We start from the raw sequence: 25,104 nt of genomic DNA, 5'->3' as shown, positions 1-25,104 counted from the left end.
AGTTCCCGTCAATCTGTCCTTTCGTAATTAATTTCTATTCGATGTGAGTGTGAGAAGCTACCTTGAGAATTAATTCAAGAAAACTATACCAGACTAAGAAGTTGTCAATGATGTTACATGATTTTGACTATATGAATTTTCCACACGTGACAAGACAACAGAATACTGAGCAGAAATTAGATTCTCTAGGGACCCCATTCAAGAGGCCCTGAATTATAATAAAACCTCAGCGCATCATTAACAAACTTAGTGCAGGTTCATATTTTTAAAGAGAATAAGAGTGCCTGGCAATTAAAGTAGCAGACATAATATATTTTTTAAAAACCAAAACTAGCAGATCTAGAAAATGCAAATACAACTAAAAGGCATCTATATTAAAAAGCCAACACACGTTGATCAACAAGTGTTCTCTGGGAGCTCTGTCATTGTTTTCTCATTCTTCATTTCTTTCTAAGGCATAGACCATAAAAGCAGTAGGAGATTCAGCACCTCACACACTCACCGTCGCGCTCCTCCGTGGGGCTTGAGTGGCGGCTCAAGGACCGAAACTGTAACTCGGCGGCTATAGAAGCCAACCGGTCATTCTCAGGGACACTGGAACCCCTGTTTTGAGATTTTAAATAAATTGAGCTGTCAATTCAATGGAATTAAAAATGAAAGATCTGTGAGATTCTTCTAGAGTGGTAATTCTCAACTAGGGGTAATTCTGCCCACTGGGGACATCTAATATCTAGTGAACACAGGATAATGCAAACAATAGCCCCCAAACAAAGAATTATGTACCCAAAGTGAACAGTGCTGCTACTGAGAAACCCTTCTCTGAGGAAGGAATGGTCAGATTTTTGCTGACACCTGACAGCAAAACACTCTGTTTAAAGTTAAAAACAACAAAAACAGAAACAAAATAGGATTTATTCAAGTGTTACTGGCATGCGTGGAAAGCTCCACCATTTAACCCCGGATGGATTAGAAATTATTAGCCAAATATAGCTAACATTTACAATTCTGATCATACTATATATTAATGTACTTAATTCTATTTTTTAAAGTGTTAAAATTATCACATGATTGAAAAGATTTCAAATCTCTTAAGAAAATGGAAGGGAATACCTAATGATTTTCCAAGCAGTAGCCAAGCAAAGGTGCAGAAGAGCAGGAAGCTTAGCATGTAAAGAACAAAGTTAATTTGTTGCTTTTCCAGAATAAAGTTAGGTGTGTTTAGAAATCCAGAATGAATCCATAGACAGTAAAACCCAGAATTAAATAAGGGAAGTGTTAAAATTACGATTCGAGTAATCCATGATAAATATGGCATGAGTTTATTAACACATTCAGTGTGTACTGTGTGTATGAGCGATATTATGAAGTATGGTAGCATTTATGCTCTTTTCCAACATACACTGAATAGATTTAAGGGGACATGGTTCTACTGAACAGATGCTCAGAGATTATGAAGTATGCAATGCTTTTTTATTTCCCTAAACTCTTAAATCTAGTATAATACTTGTTAAGTCTGAAAAGAGGGGGACATCCTCTATTGCCATGTAGTTCATCAAAAAGTCTTGAAGCCGCTTCATGGAAAAAATCACTGATGTTGAAGAGACAAGTGACTCCTAAAGCAACACCAAAGACTGTGGTGCCAAGGGGAGGTCACCTGACACCACTATATTCCTGATTTCTCAGAGACCAAATCAGACCACATCCTCAGAGACTTTTGCTAGGGTAAAAGGCAAAAAATATACTTAAAGGAAATAGTGTGCGAGTGAATGTTTAACTACTAGTGGAAGAGTTCCACAAGTTCAGTGGTGTAACAATCAGCTTGCAAAATTCCTGAAAAATTAACAATCAGTCTCACAAAGCAGCAAGAGCCAGCTCCAACAAACAGAACACCATAAAAAAGTCTTATCAACAATGGTAAGATAACTGAAGTCCAGACTATTTCCTAAGTCAAATCAAATAAAATCAAATCAAAGCATTTATAGGATGCTGTGGGGCACAGTTAAGATTTCACAGGGCTCAGGGGTCTCTAGGACAGGAAGGACTGCACACTATGAGGCAGGGGCCTTCCTGCTGAGGCTGGAAGTCCTGGGCATCACTCTGCTTCCCCTGCAGCACATTCACAAACCCTGGGCTGTACAAGCCATCGGCAGGGGGCAAGCTCGCCACCACAAAGGGGCTGAAGCCCAAAGTTAAACTGAACATGTGCCAGGCTTGAACGCAGGAGCAAGGCAAACCACCATTGGGGTGCACATCTCCACCGGGCCTTGCTGCTCAATGCCTGCTGTCACATATACACAACCAGAGAGTAGAGAGAACTTTACTCTTTTGTAAAAACTGCCCTTCAAGATGGCACACTATGATGGTGGTAAAATTTCTGTGTGTCAAAAGCCATCCCAAAGATGAACACTTAGGAAGTGCTATTCACAACGGACTGAAAACAACTTCCACAAGGCCTGAGACTAAATGCACAAGAAGACCAGCCACATGTACTTCACTTTTACGCTAACACATGCTTCATGCACCACACCCCTGACTCGCAAATGCCTTAAGCCACAGTTCACGAACCCCGAAAAAAAGAAGAGCATTCCTCCCTTTTCTAGTTTGCAGGAATGGTGTGCAAACATGGACACAGCAGGCCATGAAGTGTTCTCAACTGAGTCTGCTCATGAGGGCATATGGCTTCCCTTCGCCCTGTGTCACTCTCATGAAAAAGACAATTTCAGTGCTTCCCTAAGGGACAGGAAAGCAGATGTGGGAACATTTGCCATGAAATGTTCTAAACATAAAAATGAAGAAGGTAAAGGGAATCTGTTTAATGGTAACTGTTAGTTGTTTTGGTTGACAGCTGAAGCTGTAAAATACATTGACTTTTTTAGGTTATACAGGTTTATCACTATAAACTGGAACATTTATTATTTTAATGAATGGAAGAATGGCAATGTTTGTAGAAATTTTAGACTGTTATAAAGTAAGTCTAAAAACATTTGAGTGCATTTTCAATTCTAAAGCCACATGCCATCTTTCTGCCAACATACTAATATTTTTTCTGTGGAGCAAGATACAGAGCACTGGGTTCCTTCACAGTTTCATCTTTTTTGATCAGGTTACCCTCAACTCATATAGTTTATTTGACTCTATCACTATCTTTACCAGGAGATGAGAATAGTGACTGTGTGTGTCCTCTGCTAGACATGAGGATAAAATTAAGAGTGACCCAATGTCATTTGTCCACTGAGTATATGAGGCCTTGATGAAGCCCTCTGTCAAAACTAACGAGAGTGGGAAGAAGTGTAACAATACTCCTTACCTATACAGATGACTCATGCAAGAGACTTTCCAGAGCTTGGCAAATATCTGATAGCTCTCTCTAGTAAGGATACATTCTCTATATAAGATACAAACCCCACGAGCTCACTTTTCCACTTTCATAAACTACTTCTAATCAATAATTCTATAAATCAGAAAATCTGGTTAGAAAAGGGATCCTCCTAAAATGCAAATTCCCACCTAACGGTGTTAACTAGAAGCCACCTCTGAACTACCTTGGGACCGAAAGGCACCACTTGCTGAATTTTTCATGTTCCCTTCGGTAGGGACCAGGTTCTTTGGTCTGTTACTCTCACCAAAGAGTTGTTACTGGCAGGAGTCTAGTCATTCTGGTTAATATTCACTCCAAAGAAATATTAATCAGGCAAATTATCTACTGGTGCTGCTGGGTGCGAGAGCCTTCAGGTTGTGCCACCCCATGGGCTGCCTCCCGAAGCTGAGGTCCCTGCGGGAGTGCACAGGAGAGGGCCGAGGAGACAGGATGCTGGGGAAGGGTGACTACCTGGTATCATGGGCACTGCTGATGGGTTTGGGTGGTGCAGAGTCGCTGCCTGCGGGGCCGGGGCGACCGGCGGTGGCGGCGGCAGCAGGGACAGGAGCAGCAGCAGGGCTGCCGTGGCTCCGTGCGTCTGAAGGCACGCTCCGAGTGCTGAGATGAGAAGAAGAGCTTTAGGAACACAGATTGAGAAAAGGGACTGGACTCTCCAGTGGTTTTAAAAATAAAATAGGGTGAGGAAGTGAAAAATATTTAAAAATATAAAATGCAAATTTTCCTTTCAATGAGATTCAGGTCTAGGTATAAAAAAGAAAAACACTAATTATTCTGAAAAATAACTGTGGTCTTTTCCTAGCAAATATTGTCAAATAAACTTAACTTTTAAGAAGTGATTCTAATAGGGAAGAGAAAATGTTCACTCCCTCAGGATGCAGAAATGCCACCACATTCAAGAAAAATACTTTGTACAAGTTTCAGAACTCAGTTCAGTATTAAGTTGCTTCAAGGTTACATACACACATGACAGTCAAGACTAGAAAGATCATTCCAATTTTTTCTCCATTTCTAAAATGATGTTTAGGATTGTTTTTCAAATGCTTACTGTGCTATGCACACTCAAATTTGTTTTCGTAAGGTCATTTTCAAAGAAAAAAGAATTATTCCAAAGCTGGTGAGCATTTAGTAGCTTGAGGTTATAAATAAGCTGAGAAACTAAGTTATCTGGAAAGGTACAAGTCTGTTTTAAAGTCAAATGTCTTTTTCTCTTGCAATTAAGGCATTGTGGTACATTTTCGAGATAATGCAATTAAGAGCTTTTAAACAGTATGAACAAGAACAAAGAAGAAATACTTAGTGATCAGAGCAAGCACTCAGTAGCGTCAGAGCATGAGCATGCACAACACAGAAGAATCAAATGGCTAGATGAGCACCAAGTACCTGAATCCCTCTGGAGTCGGGATAATTAGATGTGGGTTGGGAGGGTCACTATGGCATCGTGGTACCTTCACAGGGCGGGGACTGTTCCGATGAATAGCTGCCAGTGACAATGGCGACAAATCCAACTTGTTAAAAGGGTCAAAAGAAAATGCTGAAGCAGGCCACTAAACACTTAACTTTGTTGGTGACCAAAATAAACCCATTATATAAGAAAATCATATCACATATACAAACATTGTGGAAAATGGCACTTTTTAAAAATTAATAAAAGGTATATTACACATTCAAACTTTTAGCATCAAAAGCATCTCCCAAATCCTGGAGATAAAGTACATGATGTACACAAAACAAACAATGTGACCCAGTTAGAGACTGAGATGTGTCATCTCTGTAATAAAACAGAGTTCTTTATGCTTGCTACATTTTTAGAAAGATTCTGGACCATGCTGACACTTGAACAGATTCTGAGTCAGGGACGGTCACTGTCATTTTCCTGAGTACATGGAGTTTTATTTAATTCCTTTAAACAAACAAGGAGGACCAGACACAGATTAAACAGGTTATTCTTTTTTCAGAACACATTTTCTTCTCTACTTAAATATTCTGGTAAAAATGAGATAAAATTTAAAATAAAAATTTACAGAGCCCTTGCCTAGTGATTACAAAAACGCTGATAATTCTCTCCTCTGAACTAGACACAACTAGCATAGCATATGTGTTACATTTTGTCTATTTTGCCCTGACATGTGTCCTCTTCCTTTTGACTTGGTTTTAACCCTCCTTAATTTTTTAGGGGTCATATTTTCTCCTTATATGAATTTCACTCCACATTTTATTTAATCTACATATTTTCTCCTCATGTGAATAATTTTACTCCACATTTTATTTAATCTATGTATGCTTTATCCTAAATGGAAATACATTCTTCTTCATGGTTCTGGTTGGTCTGTTGTCAATGATATTACACAGGAAAGACCAGAGTCCCCAAAATGGAGAGATCTGAAGGGAAAACTTGCGAAGCAAAAATTAAGCAATTTTTAAGAAAACAGTCAATTTGTGTCTCTGGCTCATTATCTCAACAGTTACAATAGTAAATGAAAGAACTCCAATAGTAACAAAGGTAAAAAAAAAAAAAACAAAAAAAACAAAAAAAACAACAAACCAATAAAAATGCTTCAGGAAGGAAGGTGATGTCTTTAATTCAGCAAACATACTGGGGACTTCGGAGTCAAAAATCACTAGAAAACTTCCCCTTCAAGGTGTAAAAGAAAGACATGCTGCTAGAACACATGCATGCAAGTTTCACATTCTTCATATGAACATTTCTTTTAAGAGTTGATATAACTAACTGCTGCAAAACTGTGATATTTCATTGAAAAGAAAAGCCAAAAGGTCAATAAACATAAAACAGATGCTCCAATTTCACTGGCAGTTATTTACTACAGAGATGTTTTTCATGGCAAAAACTAACAAAACAAATGTCCACAAGGAAATGGTGCAAAGCACTGTACTATGTCCATAATGGACACAATGCAGCCCACTAAGGAGAATGAACTGGATCCCTACCTGATGACCAGAAGGAATATCTACAGTTGTCAGGTAAGAGAAGCCAGAGATTAACATCTAATGTGATCCAACTTTTATACAGCAAAACGAACAGCCCTGTCTGTGCTTGTGTGATGACAGGAGGATAAAGAAGGCACAGCGGAACGCACCTGTATAATTACGTGAGCACACAGAACCTGGGGAAGGCTCTCCACCAGGCTGTTATCGGTGGCCACAAGCGTAGAGCAGAGGGAAAGGAAGATGGTACACAGCGGGAATGATGGTTGCCATGCTCCCCTTTCACTACTGTTCTTGTAAGGAAAGAACATGAAACCAGATGCAGACTGCTGCCTTGCACAGAACACTACAGTTTACAAAATGTCATGACCTTAGGGAATCCACATTAGCATCTGATGTTGAGCACTTGCAGAGGAGGTTCAGTGAGGTTAAACAAGCAGCCCCAGGTCATAGGGCTGTCAGGCAATCAGATTCTCAGCCACTCTGTTTCCACCAAACCACACACCCAGAAGACAAACAGCACCTCCAGCCTGCAGACAGCACTGCTAACCAGCTGTCCTACCAGCAGTTTGGGGACAGGCACATGAATAATTAGTGACCCCACGTTAGCAGTGATTACCTACCTATCAATCGTGGAGGTACAACTATTTTTTGTTTCTTCCTTCCGTAGTATTTTTCTACCTTGAAATTTTTTCTACATGTACATTTTCTACATTTCTCTGCATACTCTATATTTTAATTTTGCTACCATGAAAATAATTCCATATATAGTAAAATATTTTAAACAAGTGATTTTTACTGAATTATTGATCATGTATTCTTAGTGAAATATTTTAGGAGAAAAGAAAATCAAAGTTTTCAGGATAATATGACTATTCAAAAAATTTCATAAGAATAGAGAATGTTATAAAATTATAATATTATAATTATATAAAATGTTCAAAGAGTTTTGTGAATGCTTTCATTTTGTAACAGCTCTGGGAGAAAAGGTATAAACTGAGTAACTGAATGAATTTTAAAAACAGAGAAACCAAGCATTAAAACCTGGTCTACTGAATTTTCTGTATCTAGCAAGTACCTTTAAGATACAGTTCCTGCTCAATAAATTTATCATTTATGAATTATTTTATTCTGTGTAATTTAAACTGTTTTAAAATTTCTAAGTTTATATTTATGGATGTTTATTGCATATAAATACATTTTTACTTTTATTTACTATTTCAAGAATGGGGGAAAGCACAGTCTTTTTCTGATACATTCTGTCTTAAAGTTTCAACATACTCCATAAAACTGTATACTAAACTGTAACTGAAAACTATAATGAAAGTATGTCACAACACAAGTTAACCTGTGTTTTTTGTTTGGTTCGGTTTTTTAAGTAAAATCAACTAGGAATACACTCTGTTGTTCGGGAAATTCTTAGCTGTAGAGAATAAAACAAACTTATTCTCCATCAAAAGGTGAGGAAGGAGGCAGAACGACCACACTCATCCACCTGCAGGAAAGGAAGGCCCTTGCTCCCTAACAGCCAGCCATCTCTCCAAGTCCTTCCTTCCCAGAAGAAGAGACTTTAAGGGGGTGGACAGAATCAGTGTTGGCGTGCAAAAAAATAATTAATTAATTAAAACGTGTAGTTTAACACTTGCTGGCAGGCAGTAAATACCCTGTGCTGGCATTTTCACCTTCCTGTGAACTGAGTATTGGAGTTCTCCATATACACACCTCATTCCTGTCACTGTCATCTCCCTGAATATTGTTAAAGAACCTCTCTACAGGGGATCCCTGGGTGGCACAGCAGTTTAGCGCCGGCCTTTGGCCCAGGGCGCGATCCTGGAGACCCACTTCGGGCTCCCGGTGCATGCAGCCTGCTTCTCCCTCTGCCTGTGTCTCTGCCTCTCTCTCTCTCTCTCTCTCTCTCTGTGTGACTATCGTAATTAAAAAAAAAAAAAAAAAAAAAAGAAGAACCTCTCTACAGGTGAAGCGTGAATGGCTGCAACTGTAAGATGACGCGCTTGCCCAAGGAGGTGCTAGGGGAAACGTTCTAACTGCCATCTTACCAAGGTACAAACCTGTAACAGGACTGTGTGGCTTTCCTATCACATGGCCAATGCACTCATTCATCAAGGCTTGAAGACTCTAGGAAAATGGGAAAGGACAAGGGAAAGAATGTGCATTCTCTCAATTATAGCACAAATTAAGCTTTCAGTATATTTAAAAGAAATATGCTATGCTATCCTTAGTGAATATTTTCAAAGTTCATTGAAAAGAAAATAGGTATAAAGATAAAATTAAACACAAACAACACATAATTTAAAATAATAATAATTTATACCATTAAATTTTTATAAATAAGAGCAAATTAGCATTCAAGTCCCCATAATGCAATGATGTGCACAAGCAAGGGACTTCTATAATCGTCTCTACTATTCAGGGGCTAACATGATTGAATTCACATGTTGAACATTGTCTCTTTGAGCTGATGGAATGTCCTGGAATAACAGTGATAATATTTAACATTTGGCATGCTCTTAAATGACACATGCTGAAGTAAAACAGCTAATCCTTATTCTTCATTAAACTGTTAAAAAGCAGCAACTAATAAGTCAGCACTTTATAAAACCTGAAACTGACAAATATTTTAGAAGTGTCAGGCTTCACAGCTAGCCACTGACTTAGTCGGTTGAACAATACTATTATAACAAAAACAGAACGTGGAATATCTTACTATGTTGCTAATAGTGCTTTAACTTTCAGCATTATCATTACAGTTATGAAAAAATATTTAAAAACAACTATTAAAAAATACACAATCAGAAACAGTGATCAACTTATTTCTTTAATAAAAAAAAAATTCTAGAATATTTCATACCAAGAAGTCATCTTCTGGCAAAGCTGAAATAAAGGCAGGTTCAATGGCTTGTAGAAAGTCAAAACCTTGGGTTGCCCACCTGTTACATGAGAAAGTTCAATAATCACAAAACCAAGAAAATGCTGTAGTAGTTTTAGTCTATACAATACTGAAAAGTAATCTGGAAAATTATAATCTAAAAAAAAATACACTTTTTGTCTTTATGTAAATGCCTGCGGTTGAGTAAATTTACAATGTGTTTTGAGAAAAAAAGGACAAACAGCTTCTTAATAAAGGAACTGGTTACCAATTTGTTTCCATTTATGTTCATAAAAGGCTTAAGTTTCATGAGGGAGGGAAAAAAATTAGCCATCAGGAAGACCTGTCCAGGGAGAATGTGAACTTCCTTAAAGTTCACTCATTATGGAACAATTTTTTTTTAAGTTTTCTAAGAATCATGGAGTTTTTTGGTTAATAGTTTCATTTAAAAATAAAACAAAGCAAAATCCTTTTACTGAAGAGTTCAAAATGCTCCTTTTTGTGTCATCTGCTCAGAAATCTCACATAAAATATACAAATGCAGTACTATCAATCCCACATCCCTCACTTATTCTTCCATTTTCCTGCTTCACAGTCTGCTCCAACTCTCTCTCTTTCTCTCTCTCTTTCTCTCTCTCTCTCTCTCTGCAGTAGGAGTACTGAGTTACTTGCAGCTCTAGGAAACATCTACTTGGTCATTACCTGGGTCTTGTACCTCGACCACTCTCACATTTAGTTAGGACATAGTTCATCCATTTCCGGGCAAAGCTTATATATTTGTCTCCTATCTTCTGTCTAAATTCTCCAGACATCAAACGAACAACTTCTTTATGATACTGTAAGAAGATTTTTGCATAAATCAAAATTAAGTAATGCTACATCTGTTTAAAATGTCATTTTTCTAAAAACAAAAAGCAAACTCCAATTGAAATTGACATATTTTCAAAAGGATAAAGAGTTACAGATAATATTATGTCTTAAAATGCAGTTTCACCAATGTTTTACTAAATTCAAATTATGAATGTACTTTCATGATATTAAGTATCTCTTAAAGAAGGTTTTCAAATATAAGTAGAAAGCTAATGTTAGCACAAAACAAAAACTAGGCAACTCTGACAATTTCAAAGAAAACCAACATTTCTGATCCTCAGCAGTGGGTAAGATGACATTCTTGACTAAGCTGTGATTACAATCAGTAATCTGATTTGCTGTACAAGGTTCATAATACTTTTGGTAAGTAAGCCTCAGAGCAACTGCGAAGTTCACGATTCGTTTCCTCTTATTTTGAACCTACCTCGAACCCAAAGTTGTAGCCCTGAATCATTGCCTCTCGGTAGTACTGTTGCAATGTGACAGACTCTGATTCATCAACTTCCGCATCAAATTCTGAAGTGAACATGTGGTCCACTCGGTCAATGGCATCGCTTATTCTGTTGCAAAGCTCTAGTGCATCATTCTAAAGAGTCCCAAACCATAATTAATCCAAAAAAAGCAAATCACTTAATAGTTAACTATATTATAGAGGAAGATTTTTCTCATCATCACAGACATTAACAATCATTGCAATATATTTTGGTCATACTTATTTTGGTTATTCAAAAATAAAGGAAATGTATTATTTATTTATTCATTATTTTCATCTTTATTTGTATTAGATATTCTTTAACATCTTATGAAATAAAAGAGAAAAAAGCCATTTATAATAATAATGCCTAATGACTATGTGGTCTTTAAATAGATGCTCTCATTCAATATTTTGTGTATCAACCACTAGCTGCTTTTTTGCCCTGGGTGGTTGCTAAAGTATGATTTCAATCTAACAGGAAGACTCTGTATTATCCTCTTAGCTCCCTGCCACTCCCTAGGTTCAGGGGTTCTCAGTTGGGGTCGATTTTACCCCCTTCTGCCAAGGGGACATTGGCAATATCTATTTTGGTTGTCCAAACCTAGGGAGATGGGGGTGAAATCTACTGGCATCTACAGTGTAGAGCCCATAAATGCTGCTAAACATCCTACAAAATAGGACAACTCCCCCCAAAACAAAGAATTATTGACCGAAAATGTCAATGCTGCAGAGGCTGGAAATCCCTGCCCTAGTTCACACTGTTGTCTCCCTAAGCAGGACTACAATCACTCCAAATTGGACCCCCTTCCACTCACTCTTACACACACGTGTATGTACACATGGTCTCCACTGGTAATATCCTAAATACCTTTCCAAACTATTCTCCCTAGATCTTCAACTATTTGATGTGGCTTCGAAAAAATAAAATCCCAAATCTCTCAATAGCCTGATTTTTGCCCACCTGATTTTACTAGCCTTATCTCCCATGACTTTCCACTGTACATACGAAGGTCTAGTCAAGTCAGACTATTTGATATTCAGTGACCAGTCCCAGCACCCTGACCCAGGGATGCCAATGCCCAAATGTTCCTTCCCGGTTTGTATCTTCTGAAATCCTCCAAGCTAAAATGCCCCCATGGTGGCAGCTTCCAGATGTGACCAGGAGGATCTAGCATCTCCCTTCTCAGTACTTCAGTGTCACACTTCAGGTCATACTCAATCCACTGTAAATTCCTTAAGCTCAAGAATAATCAATATCGTATATAATTTTTTTTTTTTTTTTTTTTTTTTTTTTTATCGTATATAATTTTGTACTCCCTGGAGTTCATTGATTTAAATTGAAAGAACAGTCTGCTGCACTGGTATTCGAGTGGGATGGCAACCGACGAGAGAACAAGTTTCTAGGCAAACGAGACAAATCAGATTGACAGAAGAAACAAGGCTTATCAAACTACTTATAGTTTCAAGAACTGCTGCTTCTTCAAGAAATCAAGCCTTACTGTGATGAAGGCATAACTGATGGCTTGTAGAAAAGCGCAGATCAGACCAAAGCCAATGAGCAGAAGGCCAGGTAGGGGTAGTGAAAACAGGAGATAATGGGAAAAGAAGGTGAGGCTCTGGCTTGCCCTGAACTTCGAAGGGCTAGTGCCTGTCTACAACCGGCTGTCTCTACTACATTTAATTTTACTGAATTATCAGTTAAATAAAAGAAAAAAATAAATTTTCTTTTAGATTACACATTACTGACATATATATGGAAGTACCTCTAGCAAATACTTGTCATTGCTAAAGAAGAAAGAAACCTGGATGAGGAGTAAAGAGATCTAAATTCTAGGTAGGCTACTAACCAACCATGTGGCCACTCAGAAGTCACATAACTGGTCCAATTTCTATCCCTTCCAATTCTAACACTTTATGGTTCCAAGACAGATCTGGGAAGTCTTTAGTGAAGACATGGGACAATGTTTATTGGGAAGAGGAAGAATAGTGAGGACCTTGTAAGACTTTGGGTTCCTTGGTTGATATGACACTGTAGCACACAGACCCTTCCACACTAAAACCAAGGGGTTCAGGCGGAGGTGGCAGCGACATACTTTTAACTGCTGTAAAGCTCTGGCGATGACCGGCTGACTGGACGTCTGCTCCTGGCGGAGAGTCATGAGTCCCTCGATGGACTGCTGGAAAGCTTTTCTCTGGATGGTGAGATGTGCAGACTGCATGACAACTAGTAAAAGGTTATCCACCTGGGAGGAGAATTAAGCACAGGACTGAAAATCAGATCCACTTACTGTTTCCCATTCTAGCTCAATCCTTAGTCCAGAACAATGCCAACCTCATCAGGGCTACCAGTAGCTCAGTACTCCTGCAGCAGTATATGTGTATGTGCGTGTGTGTGCGCGTGTGTCGGAGCAGCCTATGAAGCTGGAAAATGCAGGAATAAGAGAGGGTGAGATGAGTGGCCTTCCATGAAACAGAAGAAAACGAGACTTTATTATTTTTTTCTTTTAAGTGACAGTGAGTCACTGTAGGAGTCTGCATAGAAGAGTGTGTGATGTGATCAGTTATATATTATAACGTCATTTTCCAAGTATCCAAAGACACACACACACACACACACACACACACACACACAGGCTTCGAGAGAGGGCAGGTGAGGCTGGAAGCAGGGAAACTAAGTGTGACACTGCAATAGGCCAGGACAGGATGATAAAGTCTGACCCTGGCAGTGGCTCTGGACAGCAGAGAGAGTGTCATTTCCCGGAAATGCTTTGGGTGTGTGAGGGCTGGTGATGACCTGGAAGGGTAAAAGAATTTCTGTTGATTGTCACATTCTGGCTTAAAGAACTGAGTGGACAGAGCACCATTCTCTGAGACAGGGAGCACAAGTGGAGGAGTGGGTCACGTGAAGCCAAAAGGACAGGAAGCCAGGGTGTTCAGCTCTGGCCAAGCTGAGTCTGAGGTGTATATGAGCACTCACCACCAACGTCCGGAGTGAGCACAGAGAGAATGAGAAGACTTCTTAAAGGTTTTAATTAACGAGCTCTACAAACCATCATGGGATCTCTGTAGGGTAGGCAGGTAACAGCCTTTACTACACAGTGTTAACTAACACCAGGTAAACCACAGTGCTCAAAGAAGGAGAATTTCTGAATTACAAATTAAATGAGGGTGATAATTCCTTTTAGATCATGAGTATACTGATTACAGCTGAACTACGTACAGATGTATTTCAAATATTCCAATATAATTTAATATACTTATAGAATTTGAAGGAATATCTTAGTACAAGTTGTAATACAAAATTACTAAAACATTGAGGCCTATTCTTAAGAAGCCCACGCTTGAGATGACTATGGCAGCTAAACCAATCACTCAGGGGCTGCTAACAATTTTTTTTTTAGTAACTAATACCACTTCAACACAGGGATGTGAGCAATGGCTACAGGAACTGGCAGTGACACATACCTGCATGCTTCTCAGGGTGTCGACGGTCTCGACCTGAGGCACAATTTTGACAGGTCGCACTTCCCATGAGGCCCAACTATCCTCTGAATCCCGAGCGCGATCACTCTGCTTGGTTAGCAACAGATAGGCATCAATCAGTACATCATCTGACTCTTTCGAGCAATCTTTTCCTGCGGCTGCATTGAGTAACTGCAAAATAATGTTCTTCTCCTCAGCAAGAGTGTCTGGAACAAACACTTGCAAGTTTTCTAAGCCAGGAATCTGTACCTGCAGAAGAAATGATCCAGAATCTCAGATGAGGGAATGTCACATGCTATAAAAATGTTATTTAAAATAAACAAAACCAGGAAAAGACAAGCAGGTGTGAGAAGGTGTTGAGGGCACTGCAAGAATCCCACTCCAATGTGACTGAAGTCAGGGAGAGCACGGGGGTGCTGTGCTGGAGGCCTGGTAGAGCTTCTCCACCCACTGGGCAATCCTCTATTTTATTGTCAATAAGCAAGAAAATACCCTTCAGAGGAGGAATGCCAGCCTGAAACGACCTCAATCGATGCTACTTTCTAATAATTATGGAAAGTCATCTGACTTGGTAAAAAGACAAATATGGATTTGCTAATCATTCTTGGTGGGGGATCACAAGAAGCCTTTTAAAGATCATTTTAATAAGGATTGTGCAAATCACATATAAGTACAGGTGGGATAAAATCTCCAGTAACAGTATCATACAGAGAATCTACAAGTACTGAAACTCAAATAACTTTAATGGTGGAGCAAAGATAAGGACTCAAAAAGGAGCTCTAGTGATGAGCAGGGCACTGATGGCAGAAGGTCCTGTAAAAAGTCTGAACTCTTTCAGGAAATGTAAAGGTAAAAAACAAAACTACTACTTAAAAATCAATTATCAGAGGCACCTGGGGGGCTCAGCCAGTTAAGCATCTGAACTCAGGTCATGATCCCCGGGGTCCTGGGACCGAGCCCCAAGTCAGGCTCCCTGCTTAGCAGGAAGGCTGATTCTCCCTCTGCTGCTCTCCCCACCCCCCTCCATCGTGCTCTCTCGCTCTCTCAAGCTCTCAAATAAATGAATAAAATCTTTTTTTAAAAAATCAATGATTATTTCATTATTTTGCACTATTTTAGATACATTATTTTAAATACATATAACTAATATTAGTACAAGTAAATATTTGATTACTTTATTTGCATTCTATAAGCAAGTTAGTAAGTCTGAAAAAGTTTGTTTTTCTGATTATTTCACTGAAAAATTATGAGAAAGTCTTATCACTGGAATCAATATATCACCAGCAAAGCCTGCAAAATTTACTATCTGGATCATTAAGAGAAAATTTTCCAGGAAAGGCAAAATATTCCAATTACACCATCTTTAATATTTACCTTAACATACTGTTTTGATTTCAGAACATCCAGAAGGTCTCTAATGGGGGCTGAAAGTATGAACTCTGCTGCTATTTCCAGGTCCTAGAATCACAGTTACAAAGAAACTTCTTTAGGGTTAACTTTAAAAAAAATAATAAGATAAAAGAAAAAAATTGTAAAAATCAATCAGGATTGTGAACTCACCTTTCTCAACATTTTAGCAAATCCAAGCGCCTTGGAGGCTCTTTCTCTAGCTTCGTGAAAAAGCTCCTTCAGAGCTCGACTGATCTCTATAACGGATCTCCTGCAAAGATGATTGAAATCCAGTTAGGGTACGTTAGAGTATATCAAGAAATAGAAATAAGGATGAAGCAAATTCCAAATCATATTAATAAAGACTGAAAAAAATGAGAAAAAGCAATTATTGAAAATGTACTTGAAATATTCAGAAGCTTGCTCTCTTGTGGTTTTTAGAAACCATTTGTATTGTTCAAATAAGTAAGGCACATACAATAACATGCAAATAACAGTAAACTTAATTTTCTAAAGATTTCCTTATAATAACTTCTTGGAGTTTGAAATAAAGTTCTTAAGTTGACTACCAGCTCAGAATCTTACTAAGGAGGAATATATATATACACAATGGCAGGCTGGTAAATGCTTAACAACTGGCTACCCTCAAAGAACTATCGTATGTGGTGTTTGGTGATTTTTGGGGGTGTATAGGCTCCACCATTCCTGCCTGCAGGTTACCAGTGTGACAGCACTGAACAATGACTGAAAAGATGTGTGCAATAGCACTTTTGCTCTCTGGAGCCAGGATGAGCCAGCCCCATCACACCACTGCACATGAGCCCACTTTTTAGATCCATCTCTAGTAAACAATCAGAGCATCATCAGAACTATTCTCTAGTTCGCCATCTTAGATCTCCAATTTTCCCTGCTTATTCTGAATCCATTGTGTTAGCACTCAAAACTGCAGGACCTTCTACAAACTGACTCATTTTGATCCTCAGCTATTGAGCATTGTCCCAGGTAAGAATCTGTGAGGACGCTTCTTGCTTTAACCCTGGCATGATAACATCTCAGGTGTTCTGAAACCCAAAATGTGTTTTTCATCAAATTTTGGATGGTGAGAGAAAACATTTCAGCTCCAGAGAAGTCAGTTCCCCCTGAACATTTCCTAAGGTTGAATCATATGATATCACTAGTAATTGGCCACAAAATATGGCTGATATTGCCAAAAAACAGCAATTTAACCTGATCCAAGCTGAATACTATCTCACAGAAGTGGAGGAAATGCAATAGATGCATAAGCCATAGATTCATGTACTCAAGCTTAAAGTTTAACAGAAGGAATAAGCCACGCATAGAAACAGTAACAACATGCCAAGTATCATAAATGTTATATGCTATGGGGAGTCGGGGGGTGTGTGTAGCAGAAACATAAGTATTTAATTAGAGACATTTCAGGACACAGAGACGAATTCTGTATACTCATTTTTAGTTAACTTACACTCTCCCTCCCTTTTTCTAAAGACACTATTTTCATTAGGCTAACTAAATTCTAAGTTCATCTTCAAAGAAAATTTCATAGAAAATCCTAAGTAAGTAAGACACAAAAATGTAAGGTAAGTAATAAAGAGAAGTCTTCAGGTCTACTATGGAAATTCCTAACACGGTTGAATTTCTGTTCAGAGCCCATTCTAGGCTCATCGCCATGAGCAGAAGTCAGTGAAATAAGGAAGGAGAAGAGAAGGAGTGAGGCTGCACCTTATTTCGTCTGAGGCATTGGAGTCGTCAGCGCTGGTCCAGAACTCTGCACAGCTCTCCTGCAAGCCGAACTCTAAAAAACTCCCTGTTGACTTCAGCAGCATCCCTGCAATGTCACTAGAGAACAAGAACAGGAATGTAAATCAGGGAAGAAAAATGGTCCTCGCTCATTCTACTTCTCTAATAGGACACTGAAAGAGTCACTGAAAGGGTCAGCTACTGTTTTAATAGTCTGAAAATCAGTAACAGAATTTTCTTTTACTATAAAATCATGATGAACGTGAAAAAGAGGAACTTTCCCATTAAGGGTAGGTACCTATCTTTGTTCTATTTCCACAGTTTTATCATAAACTTTAAAATCTTAAACTAGGGATCCCTGGGTGGCGCAGCGGTTTGGTGCCTGCCTTTGGCCCAGGGCGTGATCCTGGAGATCCGGGATCGAATCCCACATCAGGCTCCCGGTGCATAGAGCCTGCTTCTCCCTCTGCCTGTGTCTCTGCCTCTCTCTCTCTCACTATGTGCCTATCATGAATAAATAAAAATTAAAAAAAAAAAAAACTATATTCAAAGCAGCTATGTAATTATTATATAAGTGTAATTTTCATCTTAAATGTCCAAAATGGTATAAAATAGTATAAAATAGCCTCAAATATATATCTACAAGATGTTCTTAAAAGCTTAATAAACTAAACAATAGCATAAGAAAACAAAGTGAATTTCTTAAATACAACTGTTTTTCCAAATTTCCCCCACAATTAGCTTTTCATAGTCCATCAACATGACATGTCTCACACAGCTGATGCTTCTCATTGAGTATGCAATCTAACTATGGGCTTAAAATGTAAATCCAAGTGTGTACAACAAATCCAAATGAGTGTAGTCAAGATTCAACAGCAGCTTACTGACCACTTTGCTCAAGGAAAAGAGCTTCTATCTAGTCAAAGAGAGCAGGTATGCATACAGACAGTGTCAGAGGGCTGGAGAGACCAAACTCAGCAGAAGGCCTGGCTACACTGGGCCCCCAGGCTATGCAGAGCAGTGAGTGGTGAATGGTAGTGGGAAGAGGGGCTCAGTTGGGAGAGGAAGGGCAGTTGAGGAAGAACAATGAATATGATCTAAAGAGTTAAGTAAGAGGCCTGGTTGTGAAAAGAAATTGCACAATCTGAAAGGCATAGAGGGTGGTGGGGTAAGACTGAGAAAGCAAGCTGGGGCCATGATGAGGAAGGCCGTGTGTGTCGCGCTAACTGCCTGACCTTTGATTGGTGGGCAAAGAGGCCAGGCTTCAAAAGTAACCAGCGGGTAAGTGACCTGATTACAAATGCATACTCTCTGTTTTTTTTAAAGATTTTATTTGAGAAAAAGTGAGAGCAAGTGAGTGAGATAGAGAAAAAGAGCAGGAGCAGAGGGAGAGGCAGAGGGAGCAGGGAGCCTGACGCAGGACCCAAGGACCAGGGATCAGGACCTGAGCCGAAGGCAGACATCCAGGTGTCCCACAAACCCATCTTCAAGAACAGTAGTATACAAGGATATCCACGAAGAGTTTACTCCACAAATACTGAGTATATGTTATGTACCAAGCAGCAGTGAGCAGAATAGATAAAAATCCCTCCAAAGAACAGAGGAAAAAACAAAAAATAAAGTAAAAAAGGAAAAGATATAATTCAGATATTGTTAAGTCCTATGGAGAGAAATAAAGCAGGAAAGGGAATGAAGATGGACCCCATGAGTAGGAATTTCCATTTTAAAGAAGGTGACACTTAAAGACCTAAAGGGAGTACAAAACAGGTCATCAAAGTAATTGGGGGGAGTGTAACTGGGGAAGAGTAGAGCGACCAGCACATGCAAAGGACCTCAAGTACAAGTGTGCTCAGCCTGGGAACACAATGGAGAAGCCCCTGTGGCTGTGCGGTAAGCCCAGGAGAGCCTAGCAGAAGAGGACAGAACTGCAGTGACAAGTCAGACTATGCCCACCTGATGGGCCACATTCCGGCACTCTCACTCTTCCTGAGGAAGAAGGGAAGCCGTGGAGTAGTTGGAACAGAGGAGAAAATGCTCTGATGTGCATTTTAACAAGATCACTCTGGCTGTGGCCCTGAGAACAGACCAAAGGGACAGAGGAGCCAAATAGAGAGACTCCTTGGAGAGCGCCTGCAGCCATGCAAGTGGGCTCAAAGCAGTGGGGCCTCCCCTCACCACAGTCAAAACTGTCTCCAGACGTTGCCAAATGTCCCCAGGTGGCAACCGGGCCCTGAGAGATGCACACATGCACACAACTGGTTGTCACATTCACACAACCAAACAGGCCGATGGGAAGCAGGCGGCTCAGGCGCACAAGGGCTCCTACCAGAAAAGTTTTCCAGCCTGGGCTTCTCCTCCCCGGATGTAATGGGTTATTTCTTTGGTGAAATTCCACTCTTCTTCTAACAGGTTTTTTAGACTATGGGATGCTTGAGGTAACTGCTGCAGCATTTGGATCCAGCTTCTCATGTAATCAAAATACACCTGAAAATACAAAAACATAATGGGAGATATCTGACAACGGAAGCCAGCAGCTCCCAACCTTCACCTCTGTCAACCCGGAAACGACACATCAGAAGGGCCAGGTGTAGGCGGACACTGAGGCATGCAGCATGGAGAGAAGCAAGAGTCACAGTACTGCTGTCTGATCGAAGATCTCTCTTCAACTGCACAACTCAACTCCTCGGCAATTTAACCCATTATTTACAATCTCTGTACGTTACCAAGAAAATAAAATGTTCACAATGTACATAAAACTTATAAAACAAATCAAAATAATAGCACCCAGAAATGTTCATTATTAACATACTGTGAACATTATTCTTTTAAGAGGTTTGGATCTTTACTTGTGTAACTGCTTATTTTAACTTCAGACAGCATTTTCCTTGAGAAGAAATGAGTACACTTTTCCCACCATCCCTTCCTGACACCCAAATTTTTATGACATTGTTTTTTGTTTTCAAGATTTCTGACATATAAATTATGATTTCTAATCAAAATACCCAGTTTGTATCTACCGTAAGTCCTACGACAACAGCCTTTCCATTCCTAAGTTCTTGTTTAGATTCTCTGCCCTGAGATGTTTAAGGTATTACTCCACCTTTGAATGTTGTGTGTTGTTTGAACGAAGAACCATGACACCGGCCTCACCTCCCGCTGTCCCTGCTCGCCTTACACCCTGAGCTGCCTTGCCTTTTCTCTCCTTGGAGGTTCACAGGACTCTGGATCTAGTCCTGGATCTCAGTGACCTCACCAGGCTACATCTCAGGGTTCACTGGAATGAATGCTTTCTGAAATCCAGTACTAACTTTCAGTATGCAAACCTTAGATCTTTATTTCAAGAAAACTCTTCTGTTGTGTCTTTGGATGCTTCTGGGCCTCCGCCAGCCTGGCTTTGTGGTAGGAATCTGCAGTCTGGGGTCTGCATATGTGGAACCCACAACTTACAGATCTACCATCATCTTTGCCAAATGAAATAAATCCTTTAAATATAAGGCCAGGACTTTCCTTTGGCTTCTCAGAGTGCCACTTCCTCTCCCTGGCCTTCCTTAAATCTGGCCGTCTCCTGAGGACTGCACTTTTCTCTTACAGCCCGAGGGCTGCACGCAGTTGCCATCCTCATGTACATCACTGCTCTCTTCAAACCACTGCTCTTATGTTCTTAGTTAAAACCAAAACAAAAGAAATATCTGCCCCTTTAAGATTTACGTCATCAGACATACCATCGAACCCTCTCCACACACTGTCACCTACTGATTTCCAGCTGCCTGTCCTCCTCCGTCACACTCTGACATCTGACATAGTCTTCTCTCTGCCCCAGGCTCAGCCACCACACACGGTGATTCGCCCCCGTTCTTGTCATTACAGAAGAATCTCTAGGCCTCAAATCATCGATCCAAATAGACTGATTCTAAAACCTCATCTCCTGCTCCCAGTTTTCTGTTCAACTACCACCATGGTGACTGCTCTCTCATTTAAACCTTATCTGAACTCCAGGCCCCGAGTTTCTCTTCTCTCTCCAGGTCATCCCCCTTCCTCCACCCCTGTTCCTCCTTAATCAGCTTACAGCCCACACCGTTACCCTGTCCACTCACTGCTGCTGCCACCCCACACCCTCCCACCTCTCCCTTCCTTTTCAGCTCACTGCCTGCCAAACCCCAAAGCATGATGAGTCCAAAGAGCCCATTCACCACACCCACAACTCAAGGTGATGAGTGTCACAGGACAGGGAGGAGCCACTGCTCTACATATTGTAATCCCAACCACATGGTGTATGTTTCCGGTAATATTTATACCTCCACTCAGCACATTCTCTTTCTCCCTACAGCCACAGTTTGAAACACCTCCATTTTTGTCAAATGGCCAATGCCTACCCTTACTTATCTCACCCCTTCTAACAAAGGAAAAAAAGGCATTAGATATAAAATTCCTCATCTTCTCAATACCAAAAATGCACACCCATATATGACATGCCAATCTTCCCTTTTGAGCAGTGGCCAAGCTGAGCTTCCTCCCAGTCTCAATACTTGTGTTTGGAGACCCACCTGCTCATGGCATCTAAGGAAGCTCACACTATCAATTTCCCTCCTCTCTGATACGCATAGAATTCTATTCATCTCTTTCGCTGAACAAAAACAGTCCCAAAGGCATTCAAATGATCTCTAGTAAGTTCAATTTAAAAACCTCACTAAACCCATAGCCTTCCCTATTAACCCCACTGCCCAAGCCCAGCCTCTGCGGGGAACACCAGCTGTACACATCTCGGCTCTCTCCTTCTAATTCTTCCACAACTATCATCATCTTGTTCATCATTTTCACATTTTCATTCTTTTTATGTAGTTTCCTTGTGTCTATCACATGTTCCTACATCTCTATCGTGTTTAGGTTTTGATTATTTCTAAGGCCAGCACCACAGAAATGTGCTAATAACACCGTTTATAAGCTTCAATGTGGTTTGTTGCCTCAAACACTTGCCCTGGACCTGCACGTATACGTGCTTAGGTTTTCCAAGGATGATGATGTAACACAGAGCAAAGCCCCAAAGTCACACACATTCTGCATCACGACCTGCTAACCACTCTTCCTCTTACCCTATGAGGCTCTCATTCGGCAGTCCTTCTCAGTTAGCAGGCTACATTCAGACAGCACAAGTGTCTCTACTTATGTTCCTCTGTCTTGCAGATCTGCCACCAACAAGTCCTCTACGGGGACTCCTCCTGCCTCTCTCCTGACTGTTCACACCCCCAGATATTCCTATCTGGGCTATGAGATATTCAGAGCTTGTACTCACCCTCATTTCAGCCCAAATTTCAAGGCAAATATAACAGTGTTTTGGTCAGGAAGGAGAAGAGAGCACTGTAGCCAATTTCGTCCTCTACTGAACATGGAATTTCTTTCTTCATTGTTTTTGGCGAGTTGCAAGAGAAGGGTATTGTGGTATACATAATGTGATTGACTTTTGAAAGGCCATTCTTTCCCCCCTTCCTAACAAAATCACTGATTTTGTTTGGGTTCCTCCAGTTTTCAAAACATGCCCCTGCCATTAGCCATCAAGCATACAATTTTAAAATCACTGGTAATTTCTAGCTCTTCATCTGTGAAATTATGGGGATTAATTGTAGCTCTAAGGAGTACTTCACTTACCCTGCACCTCAGATGGCCCATAGATATGCTACAGACACTGAAGTTGAAGGACCTGGAGGGCACAGTTCACCTGCCTGATTCTCTTCCTGCCTCAGTGACTGCATGCTAAAGGGTGCCATGCATGCCTTTATAAAACCACCAAATACAGCAAAGCACTTTTTGTCTTTTTAAACTCCTGCTTTAACCATCCACTGAGAGAGAGAGAAAATAATCTGCTTTTGTTTTTTTACCATGACTTTCCAATGATAAAGACTCTTCTGACATAAGAAATATATGGTATTTCAAAATGTGGCCACATTTTACACTCTCTGGTCTTTTATGCATTCTCCCCAAACAATTAGGAAATCATTTCGAACTCAAAATTATTTCTAATATGTTAGATATTACAAGTCCCAATGCTACCCTCGTTCTTCTTTCTATCTTTCTATGATAGAGGCTAGAAAGCTAAATATTTGAATCTCTAGTCTCCACTACAGTCAAGAGGCATACAAACAGGTCTGGCCAATACAACACAGGGGAAACCTGTTGGGCATGGCTTCCAGGAAAGCTCTCCCTGTTTTGCACTGAGCTGGCAAGGATACTTTTTCCCTTTTGCTCTTTTTCCTTCCTTCTAACCTAAAAAGTGGGGATGCTCTCTGGAGGTGCTGCAGCCATCCCGAGGCAGAATACAGCGAAGTATCACACAACACATGTCTTGAAAACATTCCAAAAACAACATGCCCATGAGCATTGTCATTCTTACATTGTTTCATTGACCTGCCACATGACACAATCATCTGCACATATACTCTAATGAATCCAACCCATATTTGCCTATACTAATACTCTGCCAGGCATGATGAAAGACACGATAACTTCAAGCCACAGCCTCTGGCTTACAAAGCTTCCAGGCCAGTAGGGGAGAGCTGAGAACAGCTGCCCTGAGAGTACACGGGAGGTACAGCTAAGTGCACATTAGGTTGAAGTTGTCAGATAGAGCTTTCCAGGGAAAAGTAAAAGTTGCAAGGAAGTCTTAACTGGGTAGATAAGGAAAAGGGACATGTCTACCAGGAGGGAGTAATATGAGCAAAAGGACAGAGGTTAACAAGCACAAGTAAGCACAACATGTGGTGTGAGAAGCCTGGGGAGCTCCTCTAGGGAAGAGATCAAAGTAAGTCTGCTCCTGCCAGATCACAGTATTTACAATCTCTCCAATGCACGCGGTTCCTCAGCTAAGTCCTGACTCGGGGTAAGAGCTCCCAGATGCCCCCAAGGCTAATTTAGAGGACCGTCTCCAAGTCACCATGGCACCCCAACAGAATAAGAAGCCCTTACTGCTCACTACTGCCTTCCCAGTCCCAGCTCAGGTAGGCCTTACAGAAACGGCTGACGAGAGACAGTTCAATAAACTAGGACCACACTAGGACTCCATTTCTGGGCCATTATGCTGTAAGAAGAAGAATCTTACAGTTAAACAATGAACTAGGGTAAGTTGTCAAAAATTCTAATATAAAGACCACTGAGGATTTAGGAGAAACAAATTTAATCCAATACTAGATGAAAAAATCAGGTTAAAGAAATGTTGCCCTCCTCCCTCACTGGCTCTCTATCTCTCTTGCTCTCTCTCTCTCTCTCTCTCTCTCTCTCATGCATGCACACACAAGGATCGCCAACCCCCACGGGTCTCACCATCAGCATTTTGTGCAGGTCCTCCTCAAAGGCGTCGATGTTGCAGTCAGTCTTCTGCAGGTCGGCCAGCACCTCGTGCAGCATGAACTGGTAGTACTGCTTCATCAGAAGGCCGCCCTTTAGCACCTCTTTACACTCCCTCACCAGCTGCAGGAGATGGGCACAAGCTCAGTCACCACACACCCTCACCACATCATCTGGCAGTTTCACACAACTTCCTCTTAATCCTCAAAACCTCTGAAAGTCCTCAAGTATTTTCCAATTCTTCATCAGTTCAGTTTATATAAATACCTTAGGAGTCTTGATTAAGAACAGAATAGTGAAAATAAAAGTAGCTAACGTTATAGCAGCAATACACATACACACAGAATACATCATCCAGGCAAATACTGATTTGTGAAAATATATTCCCCTACAAATACATTTACATAGAAAATAAATCCCATGGAGAAAGATCTATTTCTCTACTAGTTTGAGTTATATAAGACAAGGGATAGGAGAGAAAAATCTTCTAATGAAACTGATGATTTCTGTCCAAAAACACAATACTGATTCACATAAACTTACATGCCACAGAGCATGACAATCTTTGTAATGATTTAGCATAGC

The 25,104-nt window shown here is 40.3% G+C and overlaps 1 protein-coding gene across 7 annotated transcripts in view; it reads right to left on the bottom strand.

Moving 5' to 3' along the window:
• MAP3K4 (mitogen-activated protein kinase kinase kinase 4) overlaps positions 1-25,104 on the bottom strand; it is a 111,738-nt gene that overhangs the window by 14,738 nt on the left and 71,896 nt on the right. For 4 of the 7 annotated variants that reach the window (XM_038526498.1, XM_038526504.1, XM_038526500.1 and 1 more), the window contains exons 5-18: positions 24,496-24,642; positions 19,511-19,668; positions 17,167-17,283; positions 15,598-15,697; positions 15,412-15,495; positions 14,020-14,286; positions 12,648-12,797; positions 10,504-10,665; positions 9,912-10,045; positions 9,192-9,270; positions 8,380-8,458; positions 4,760-4,856; positions 3,830-3,976; positions 503-603 (exon numbers count right to left, since the gene is read on the bottom strand). In XM_038526498.1, coding sequence (XP_038382426.1) covers positions 503-603; positions 3,830-3,976; positions 4,760-4,856; positions 8,380-8,458; positions 9,192-9,270; positions 9,912-10,045; positions 10,504-10,665; positions 12,648-12,797; positions 14,020-14,286; positions 15,412-15,495; positions 15,598-15,697; positions 17,167-17,283; positions 19,511-19,668; positions 24,496-24,642 — 1,822 coding nt within the window. The remainder of the gene's footprint in view (positions 1-502; positions 604-3,829; positions 3,977-4,759; positions 4,857-8,379; positions 8,459-9,191; positions 9,271-9,911; positions 10,046-10,503; positions 10,666-12,647; positions 12,798-14,019; positions 14,287-15,411; positions 15,496-15,597; positions 15,698-17,166; positions 17,284-19,510; positions 19,669-24,495; positions 24,643-25,104) is intronic. The other 3 variants (XM_038526499.1, XM_038526501.1, XM_038526502.1) reach the window with 3 other exon arrangements.

Source organism: Canis lupus, chromosome 1 (assembly GCF_011100685.1).
Source record: "Canis lupus familiaris isolate Mischka breed German Shepherd chromosome 1, alternate assembly UU_Cfam_GSD_1.0, whole genome shotgun sequence".
NCBI lineage: Eukaryota > Metazoa > Chordata > Mammalia > Carnivora > Canidae > Canis > Canis lupus.
The sequence above is the reverse complement of the archived record's forward strand: the minus strand, read 5'-3'. Positions and strand labels throughout refer to the sequence as shown.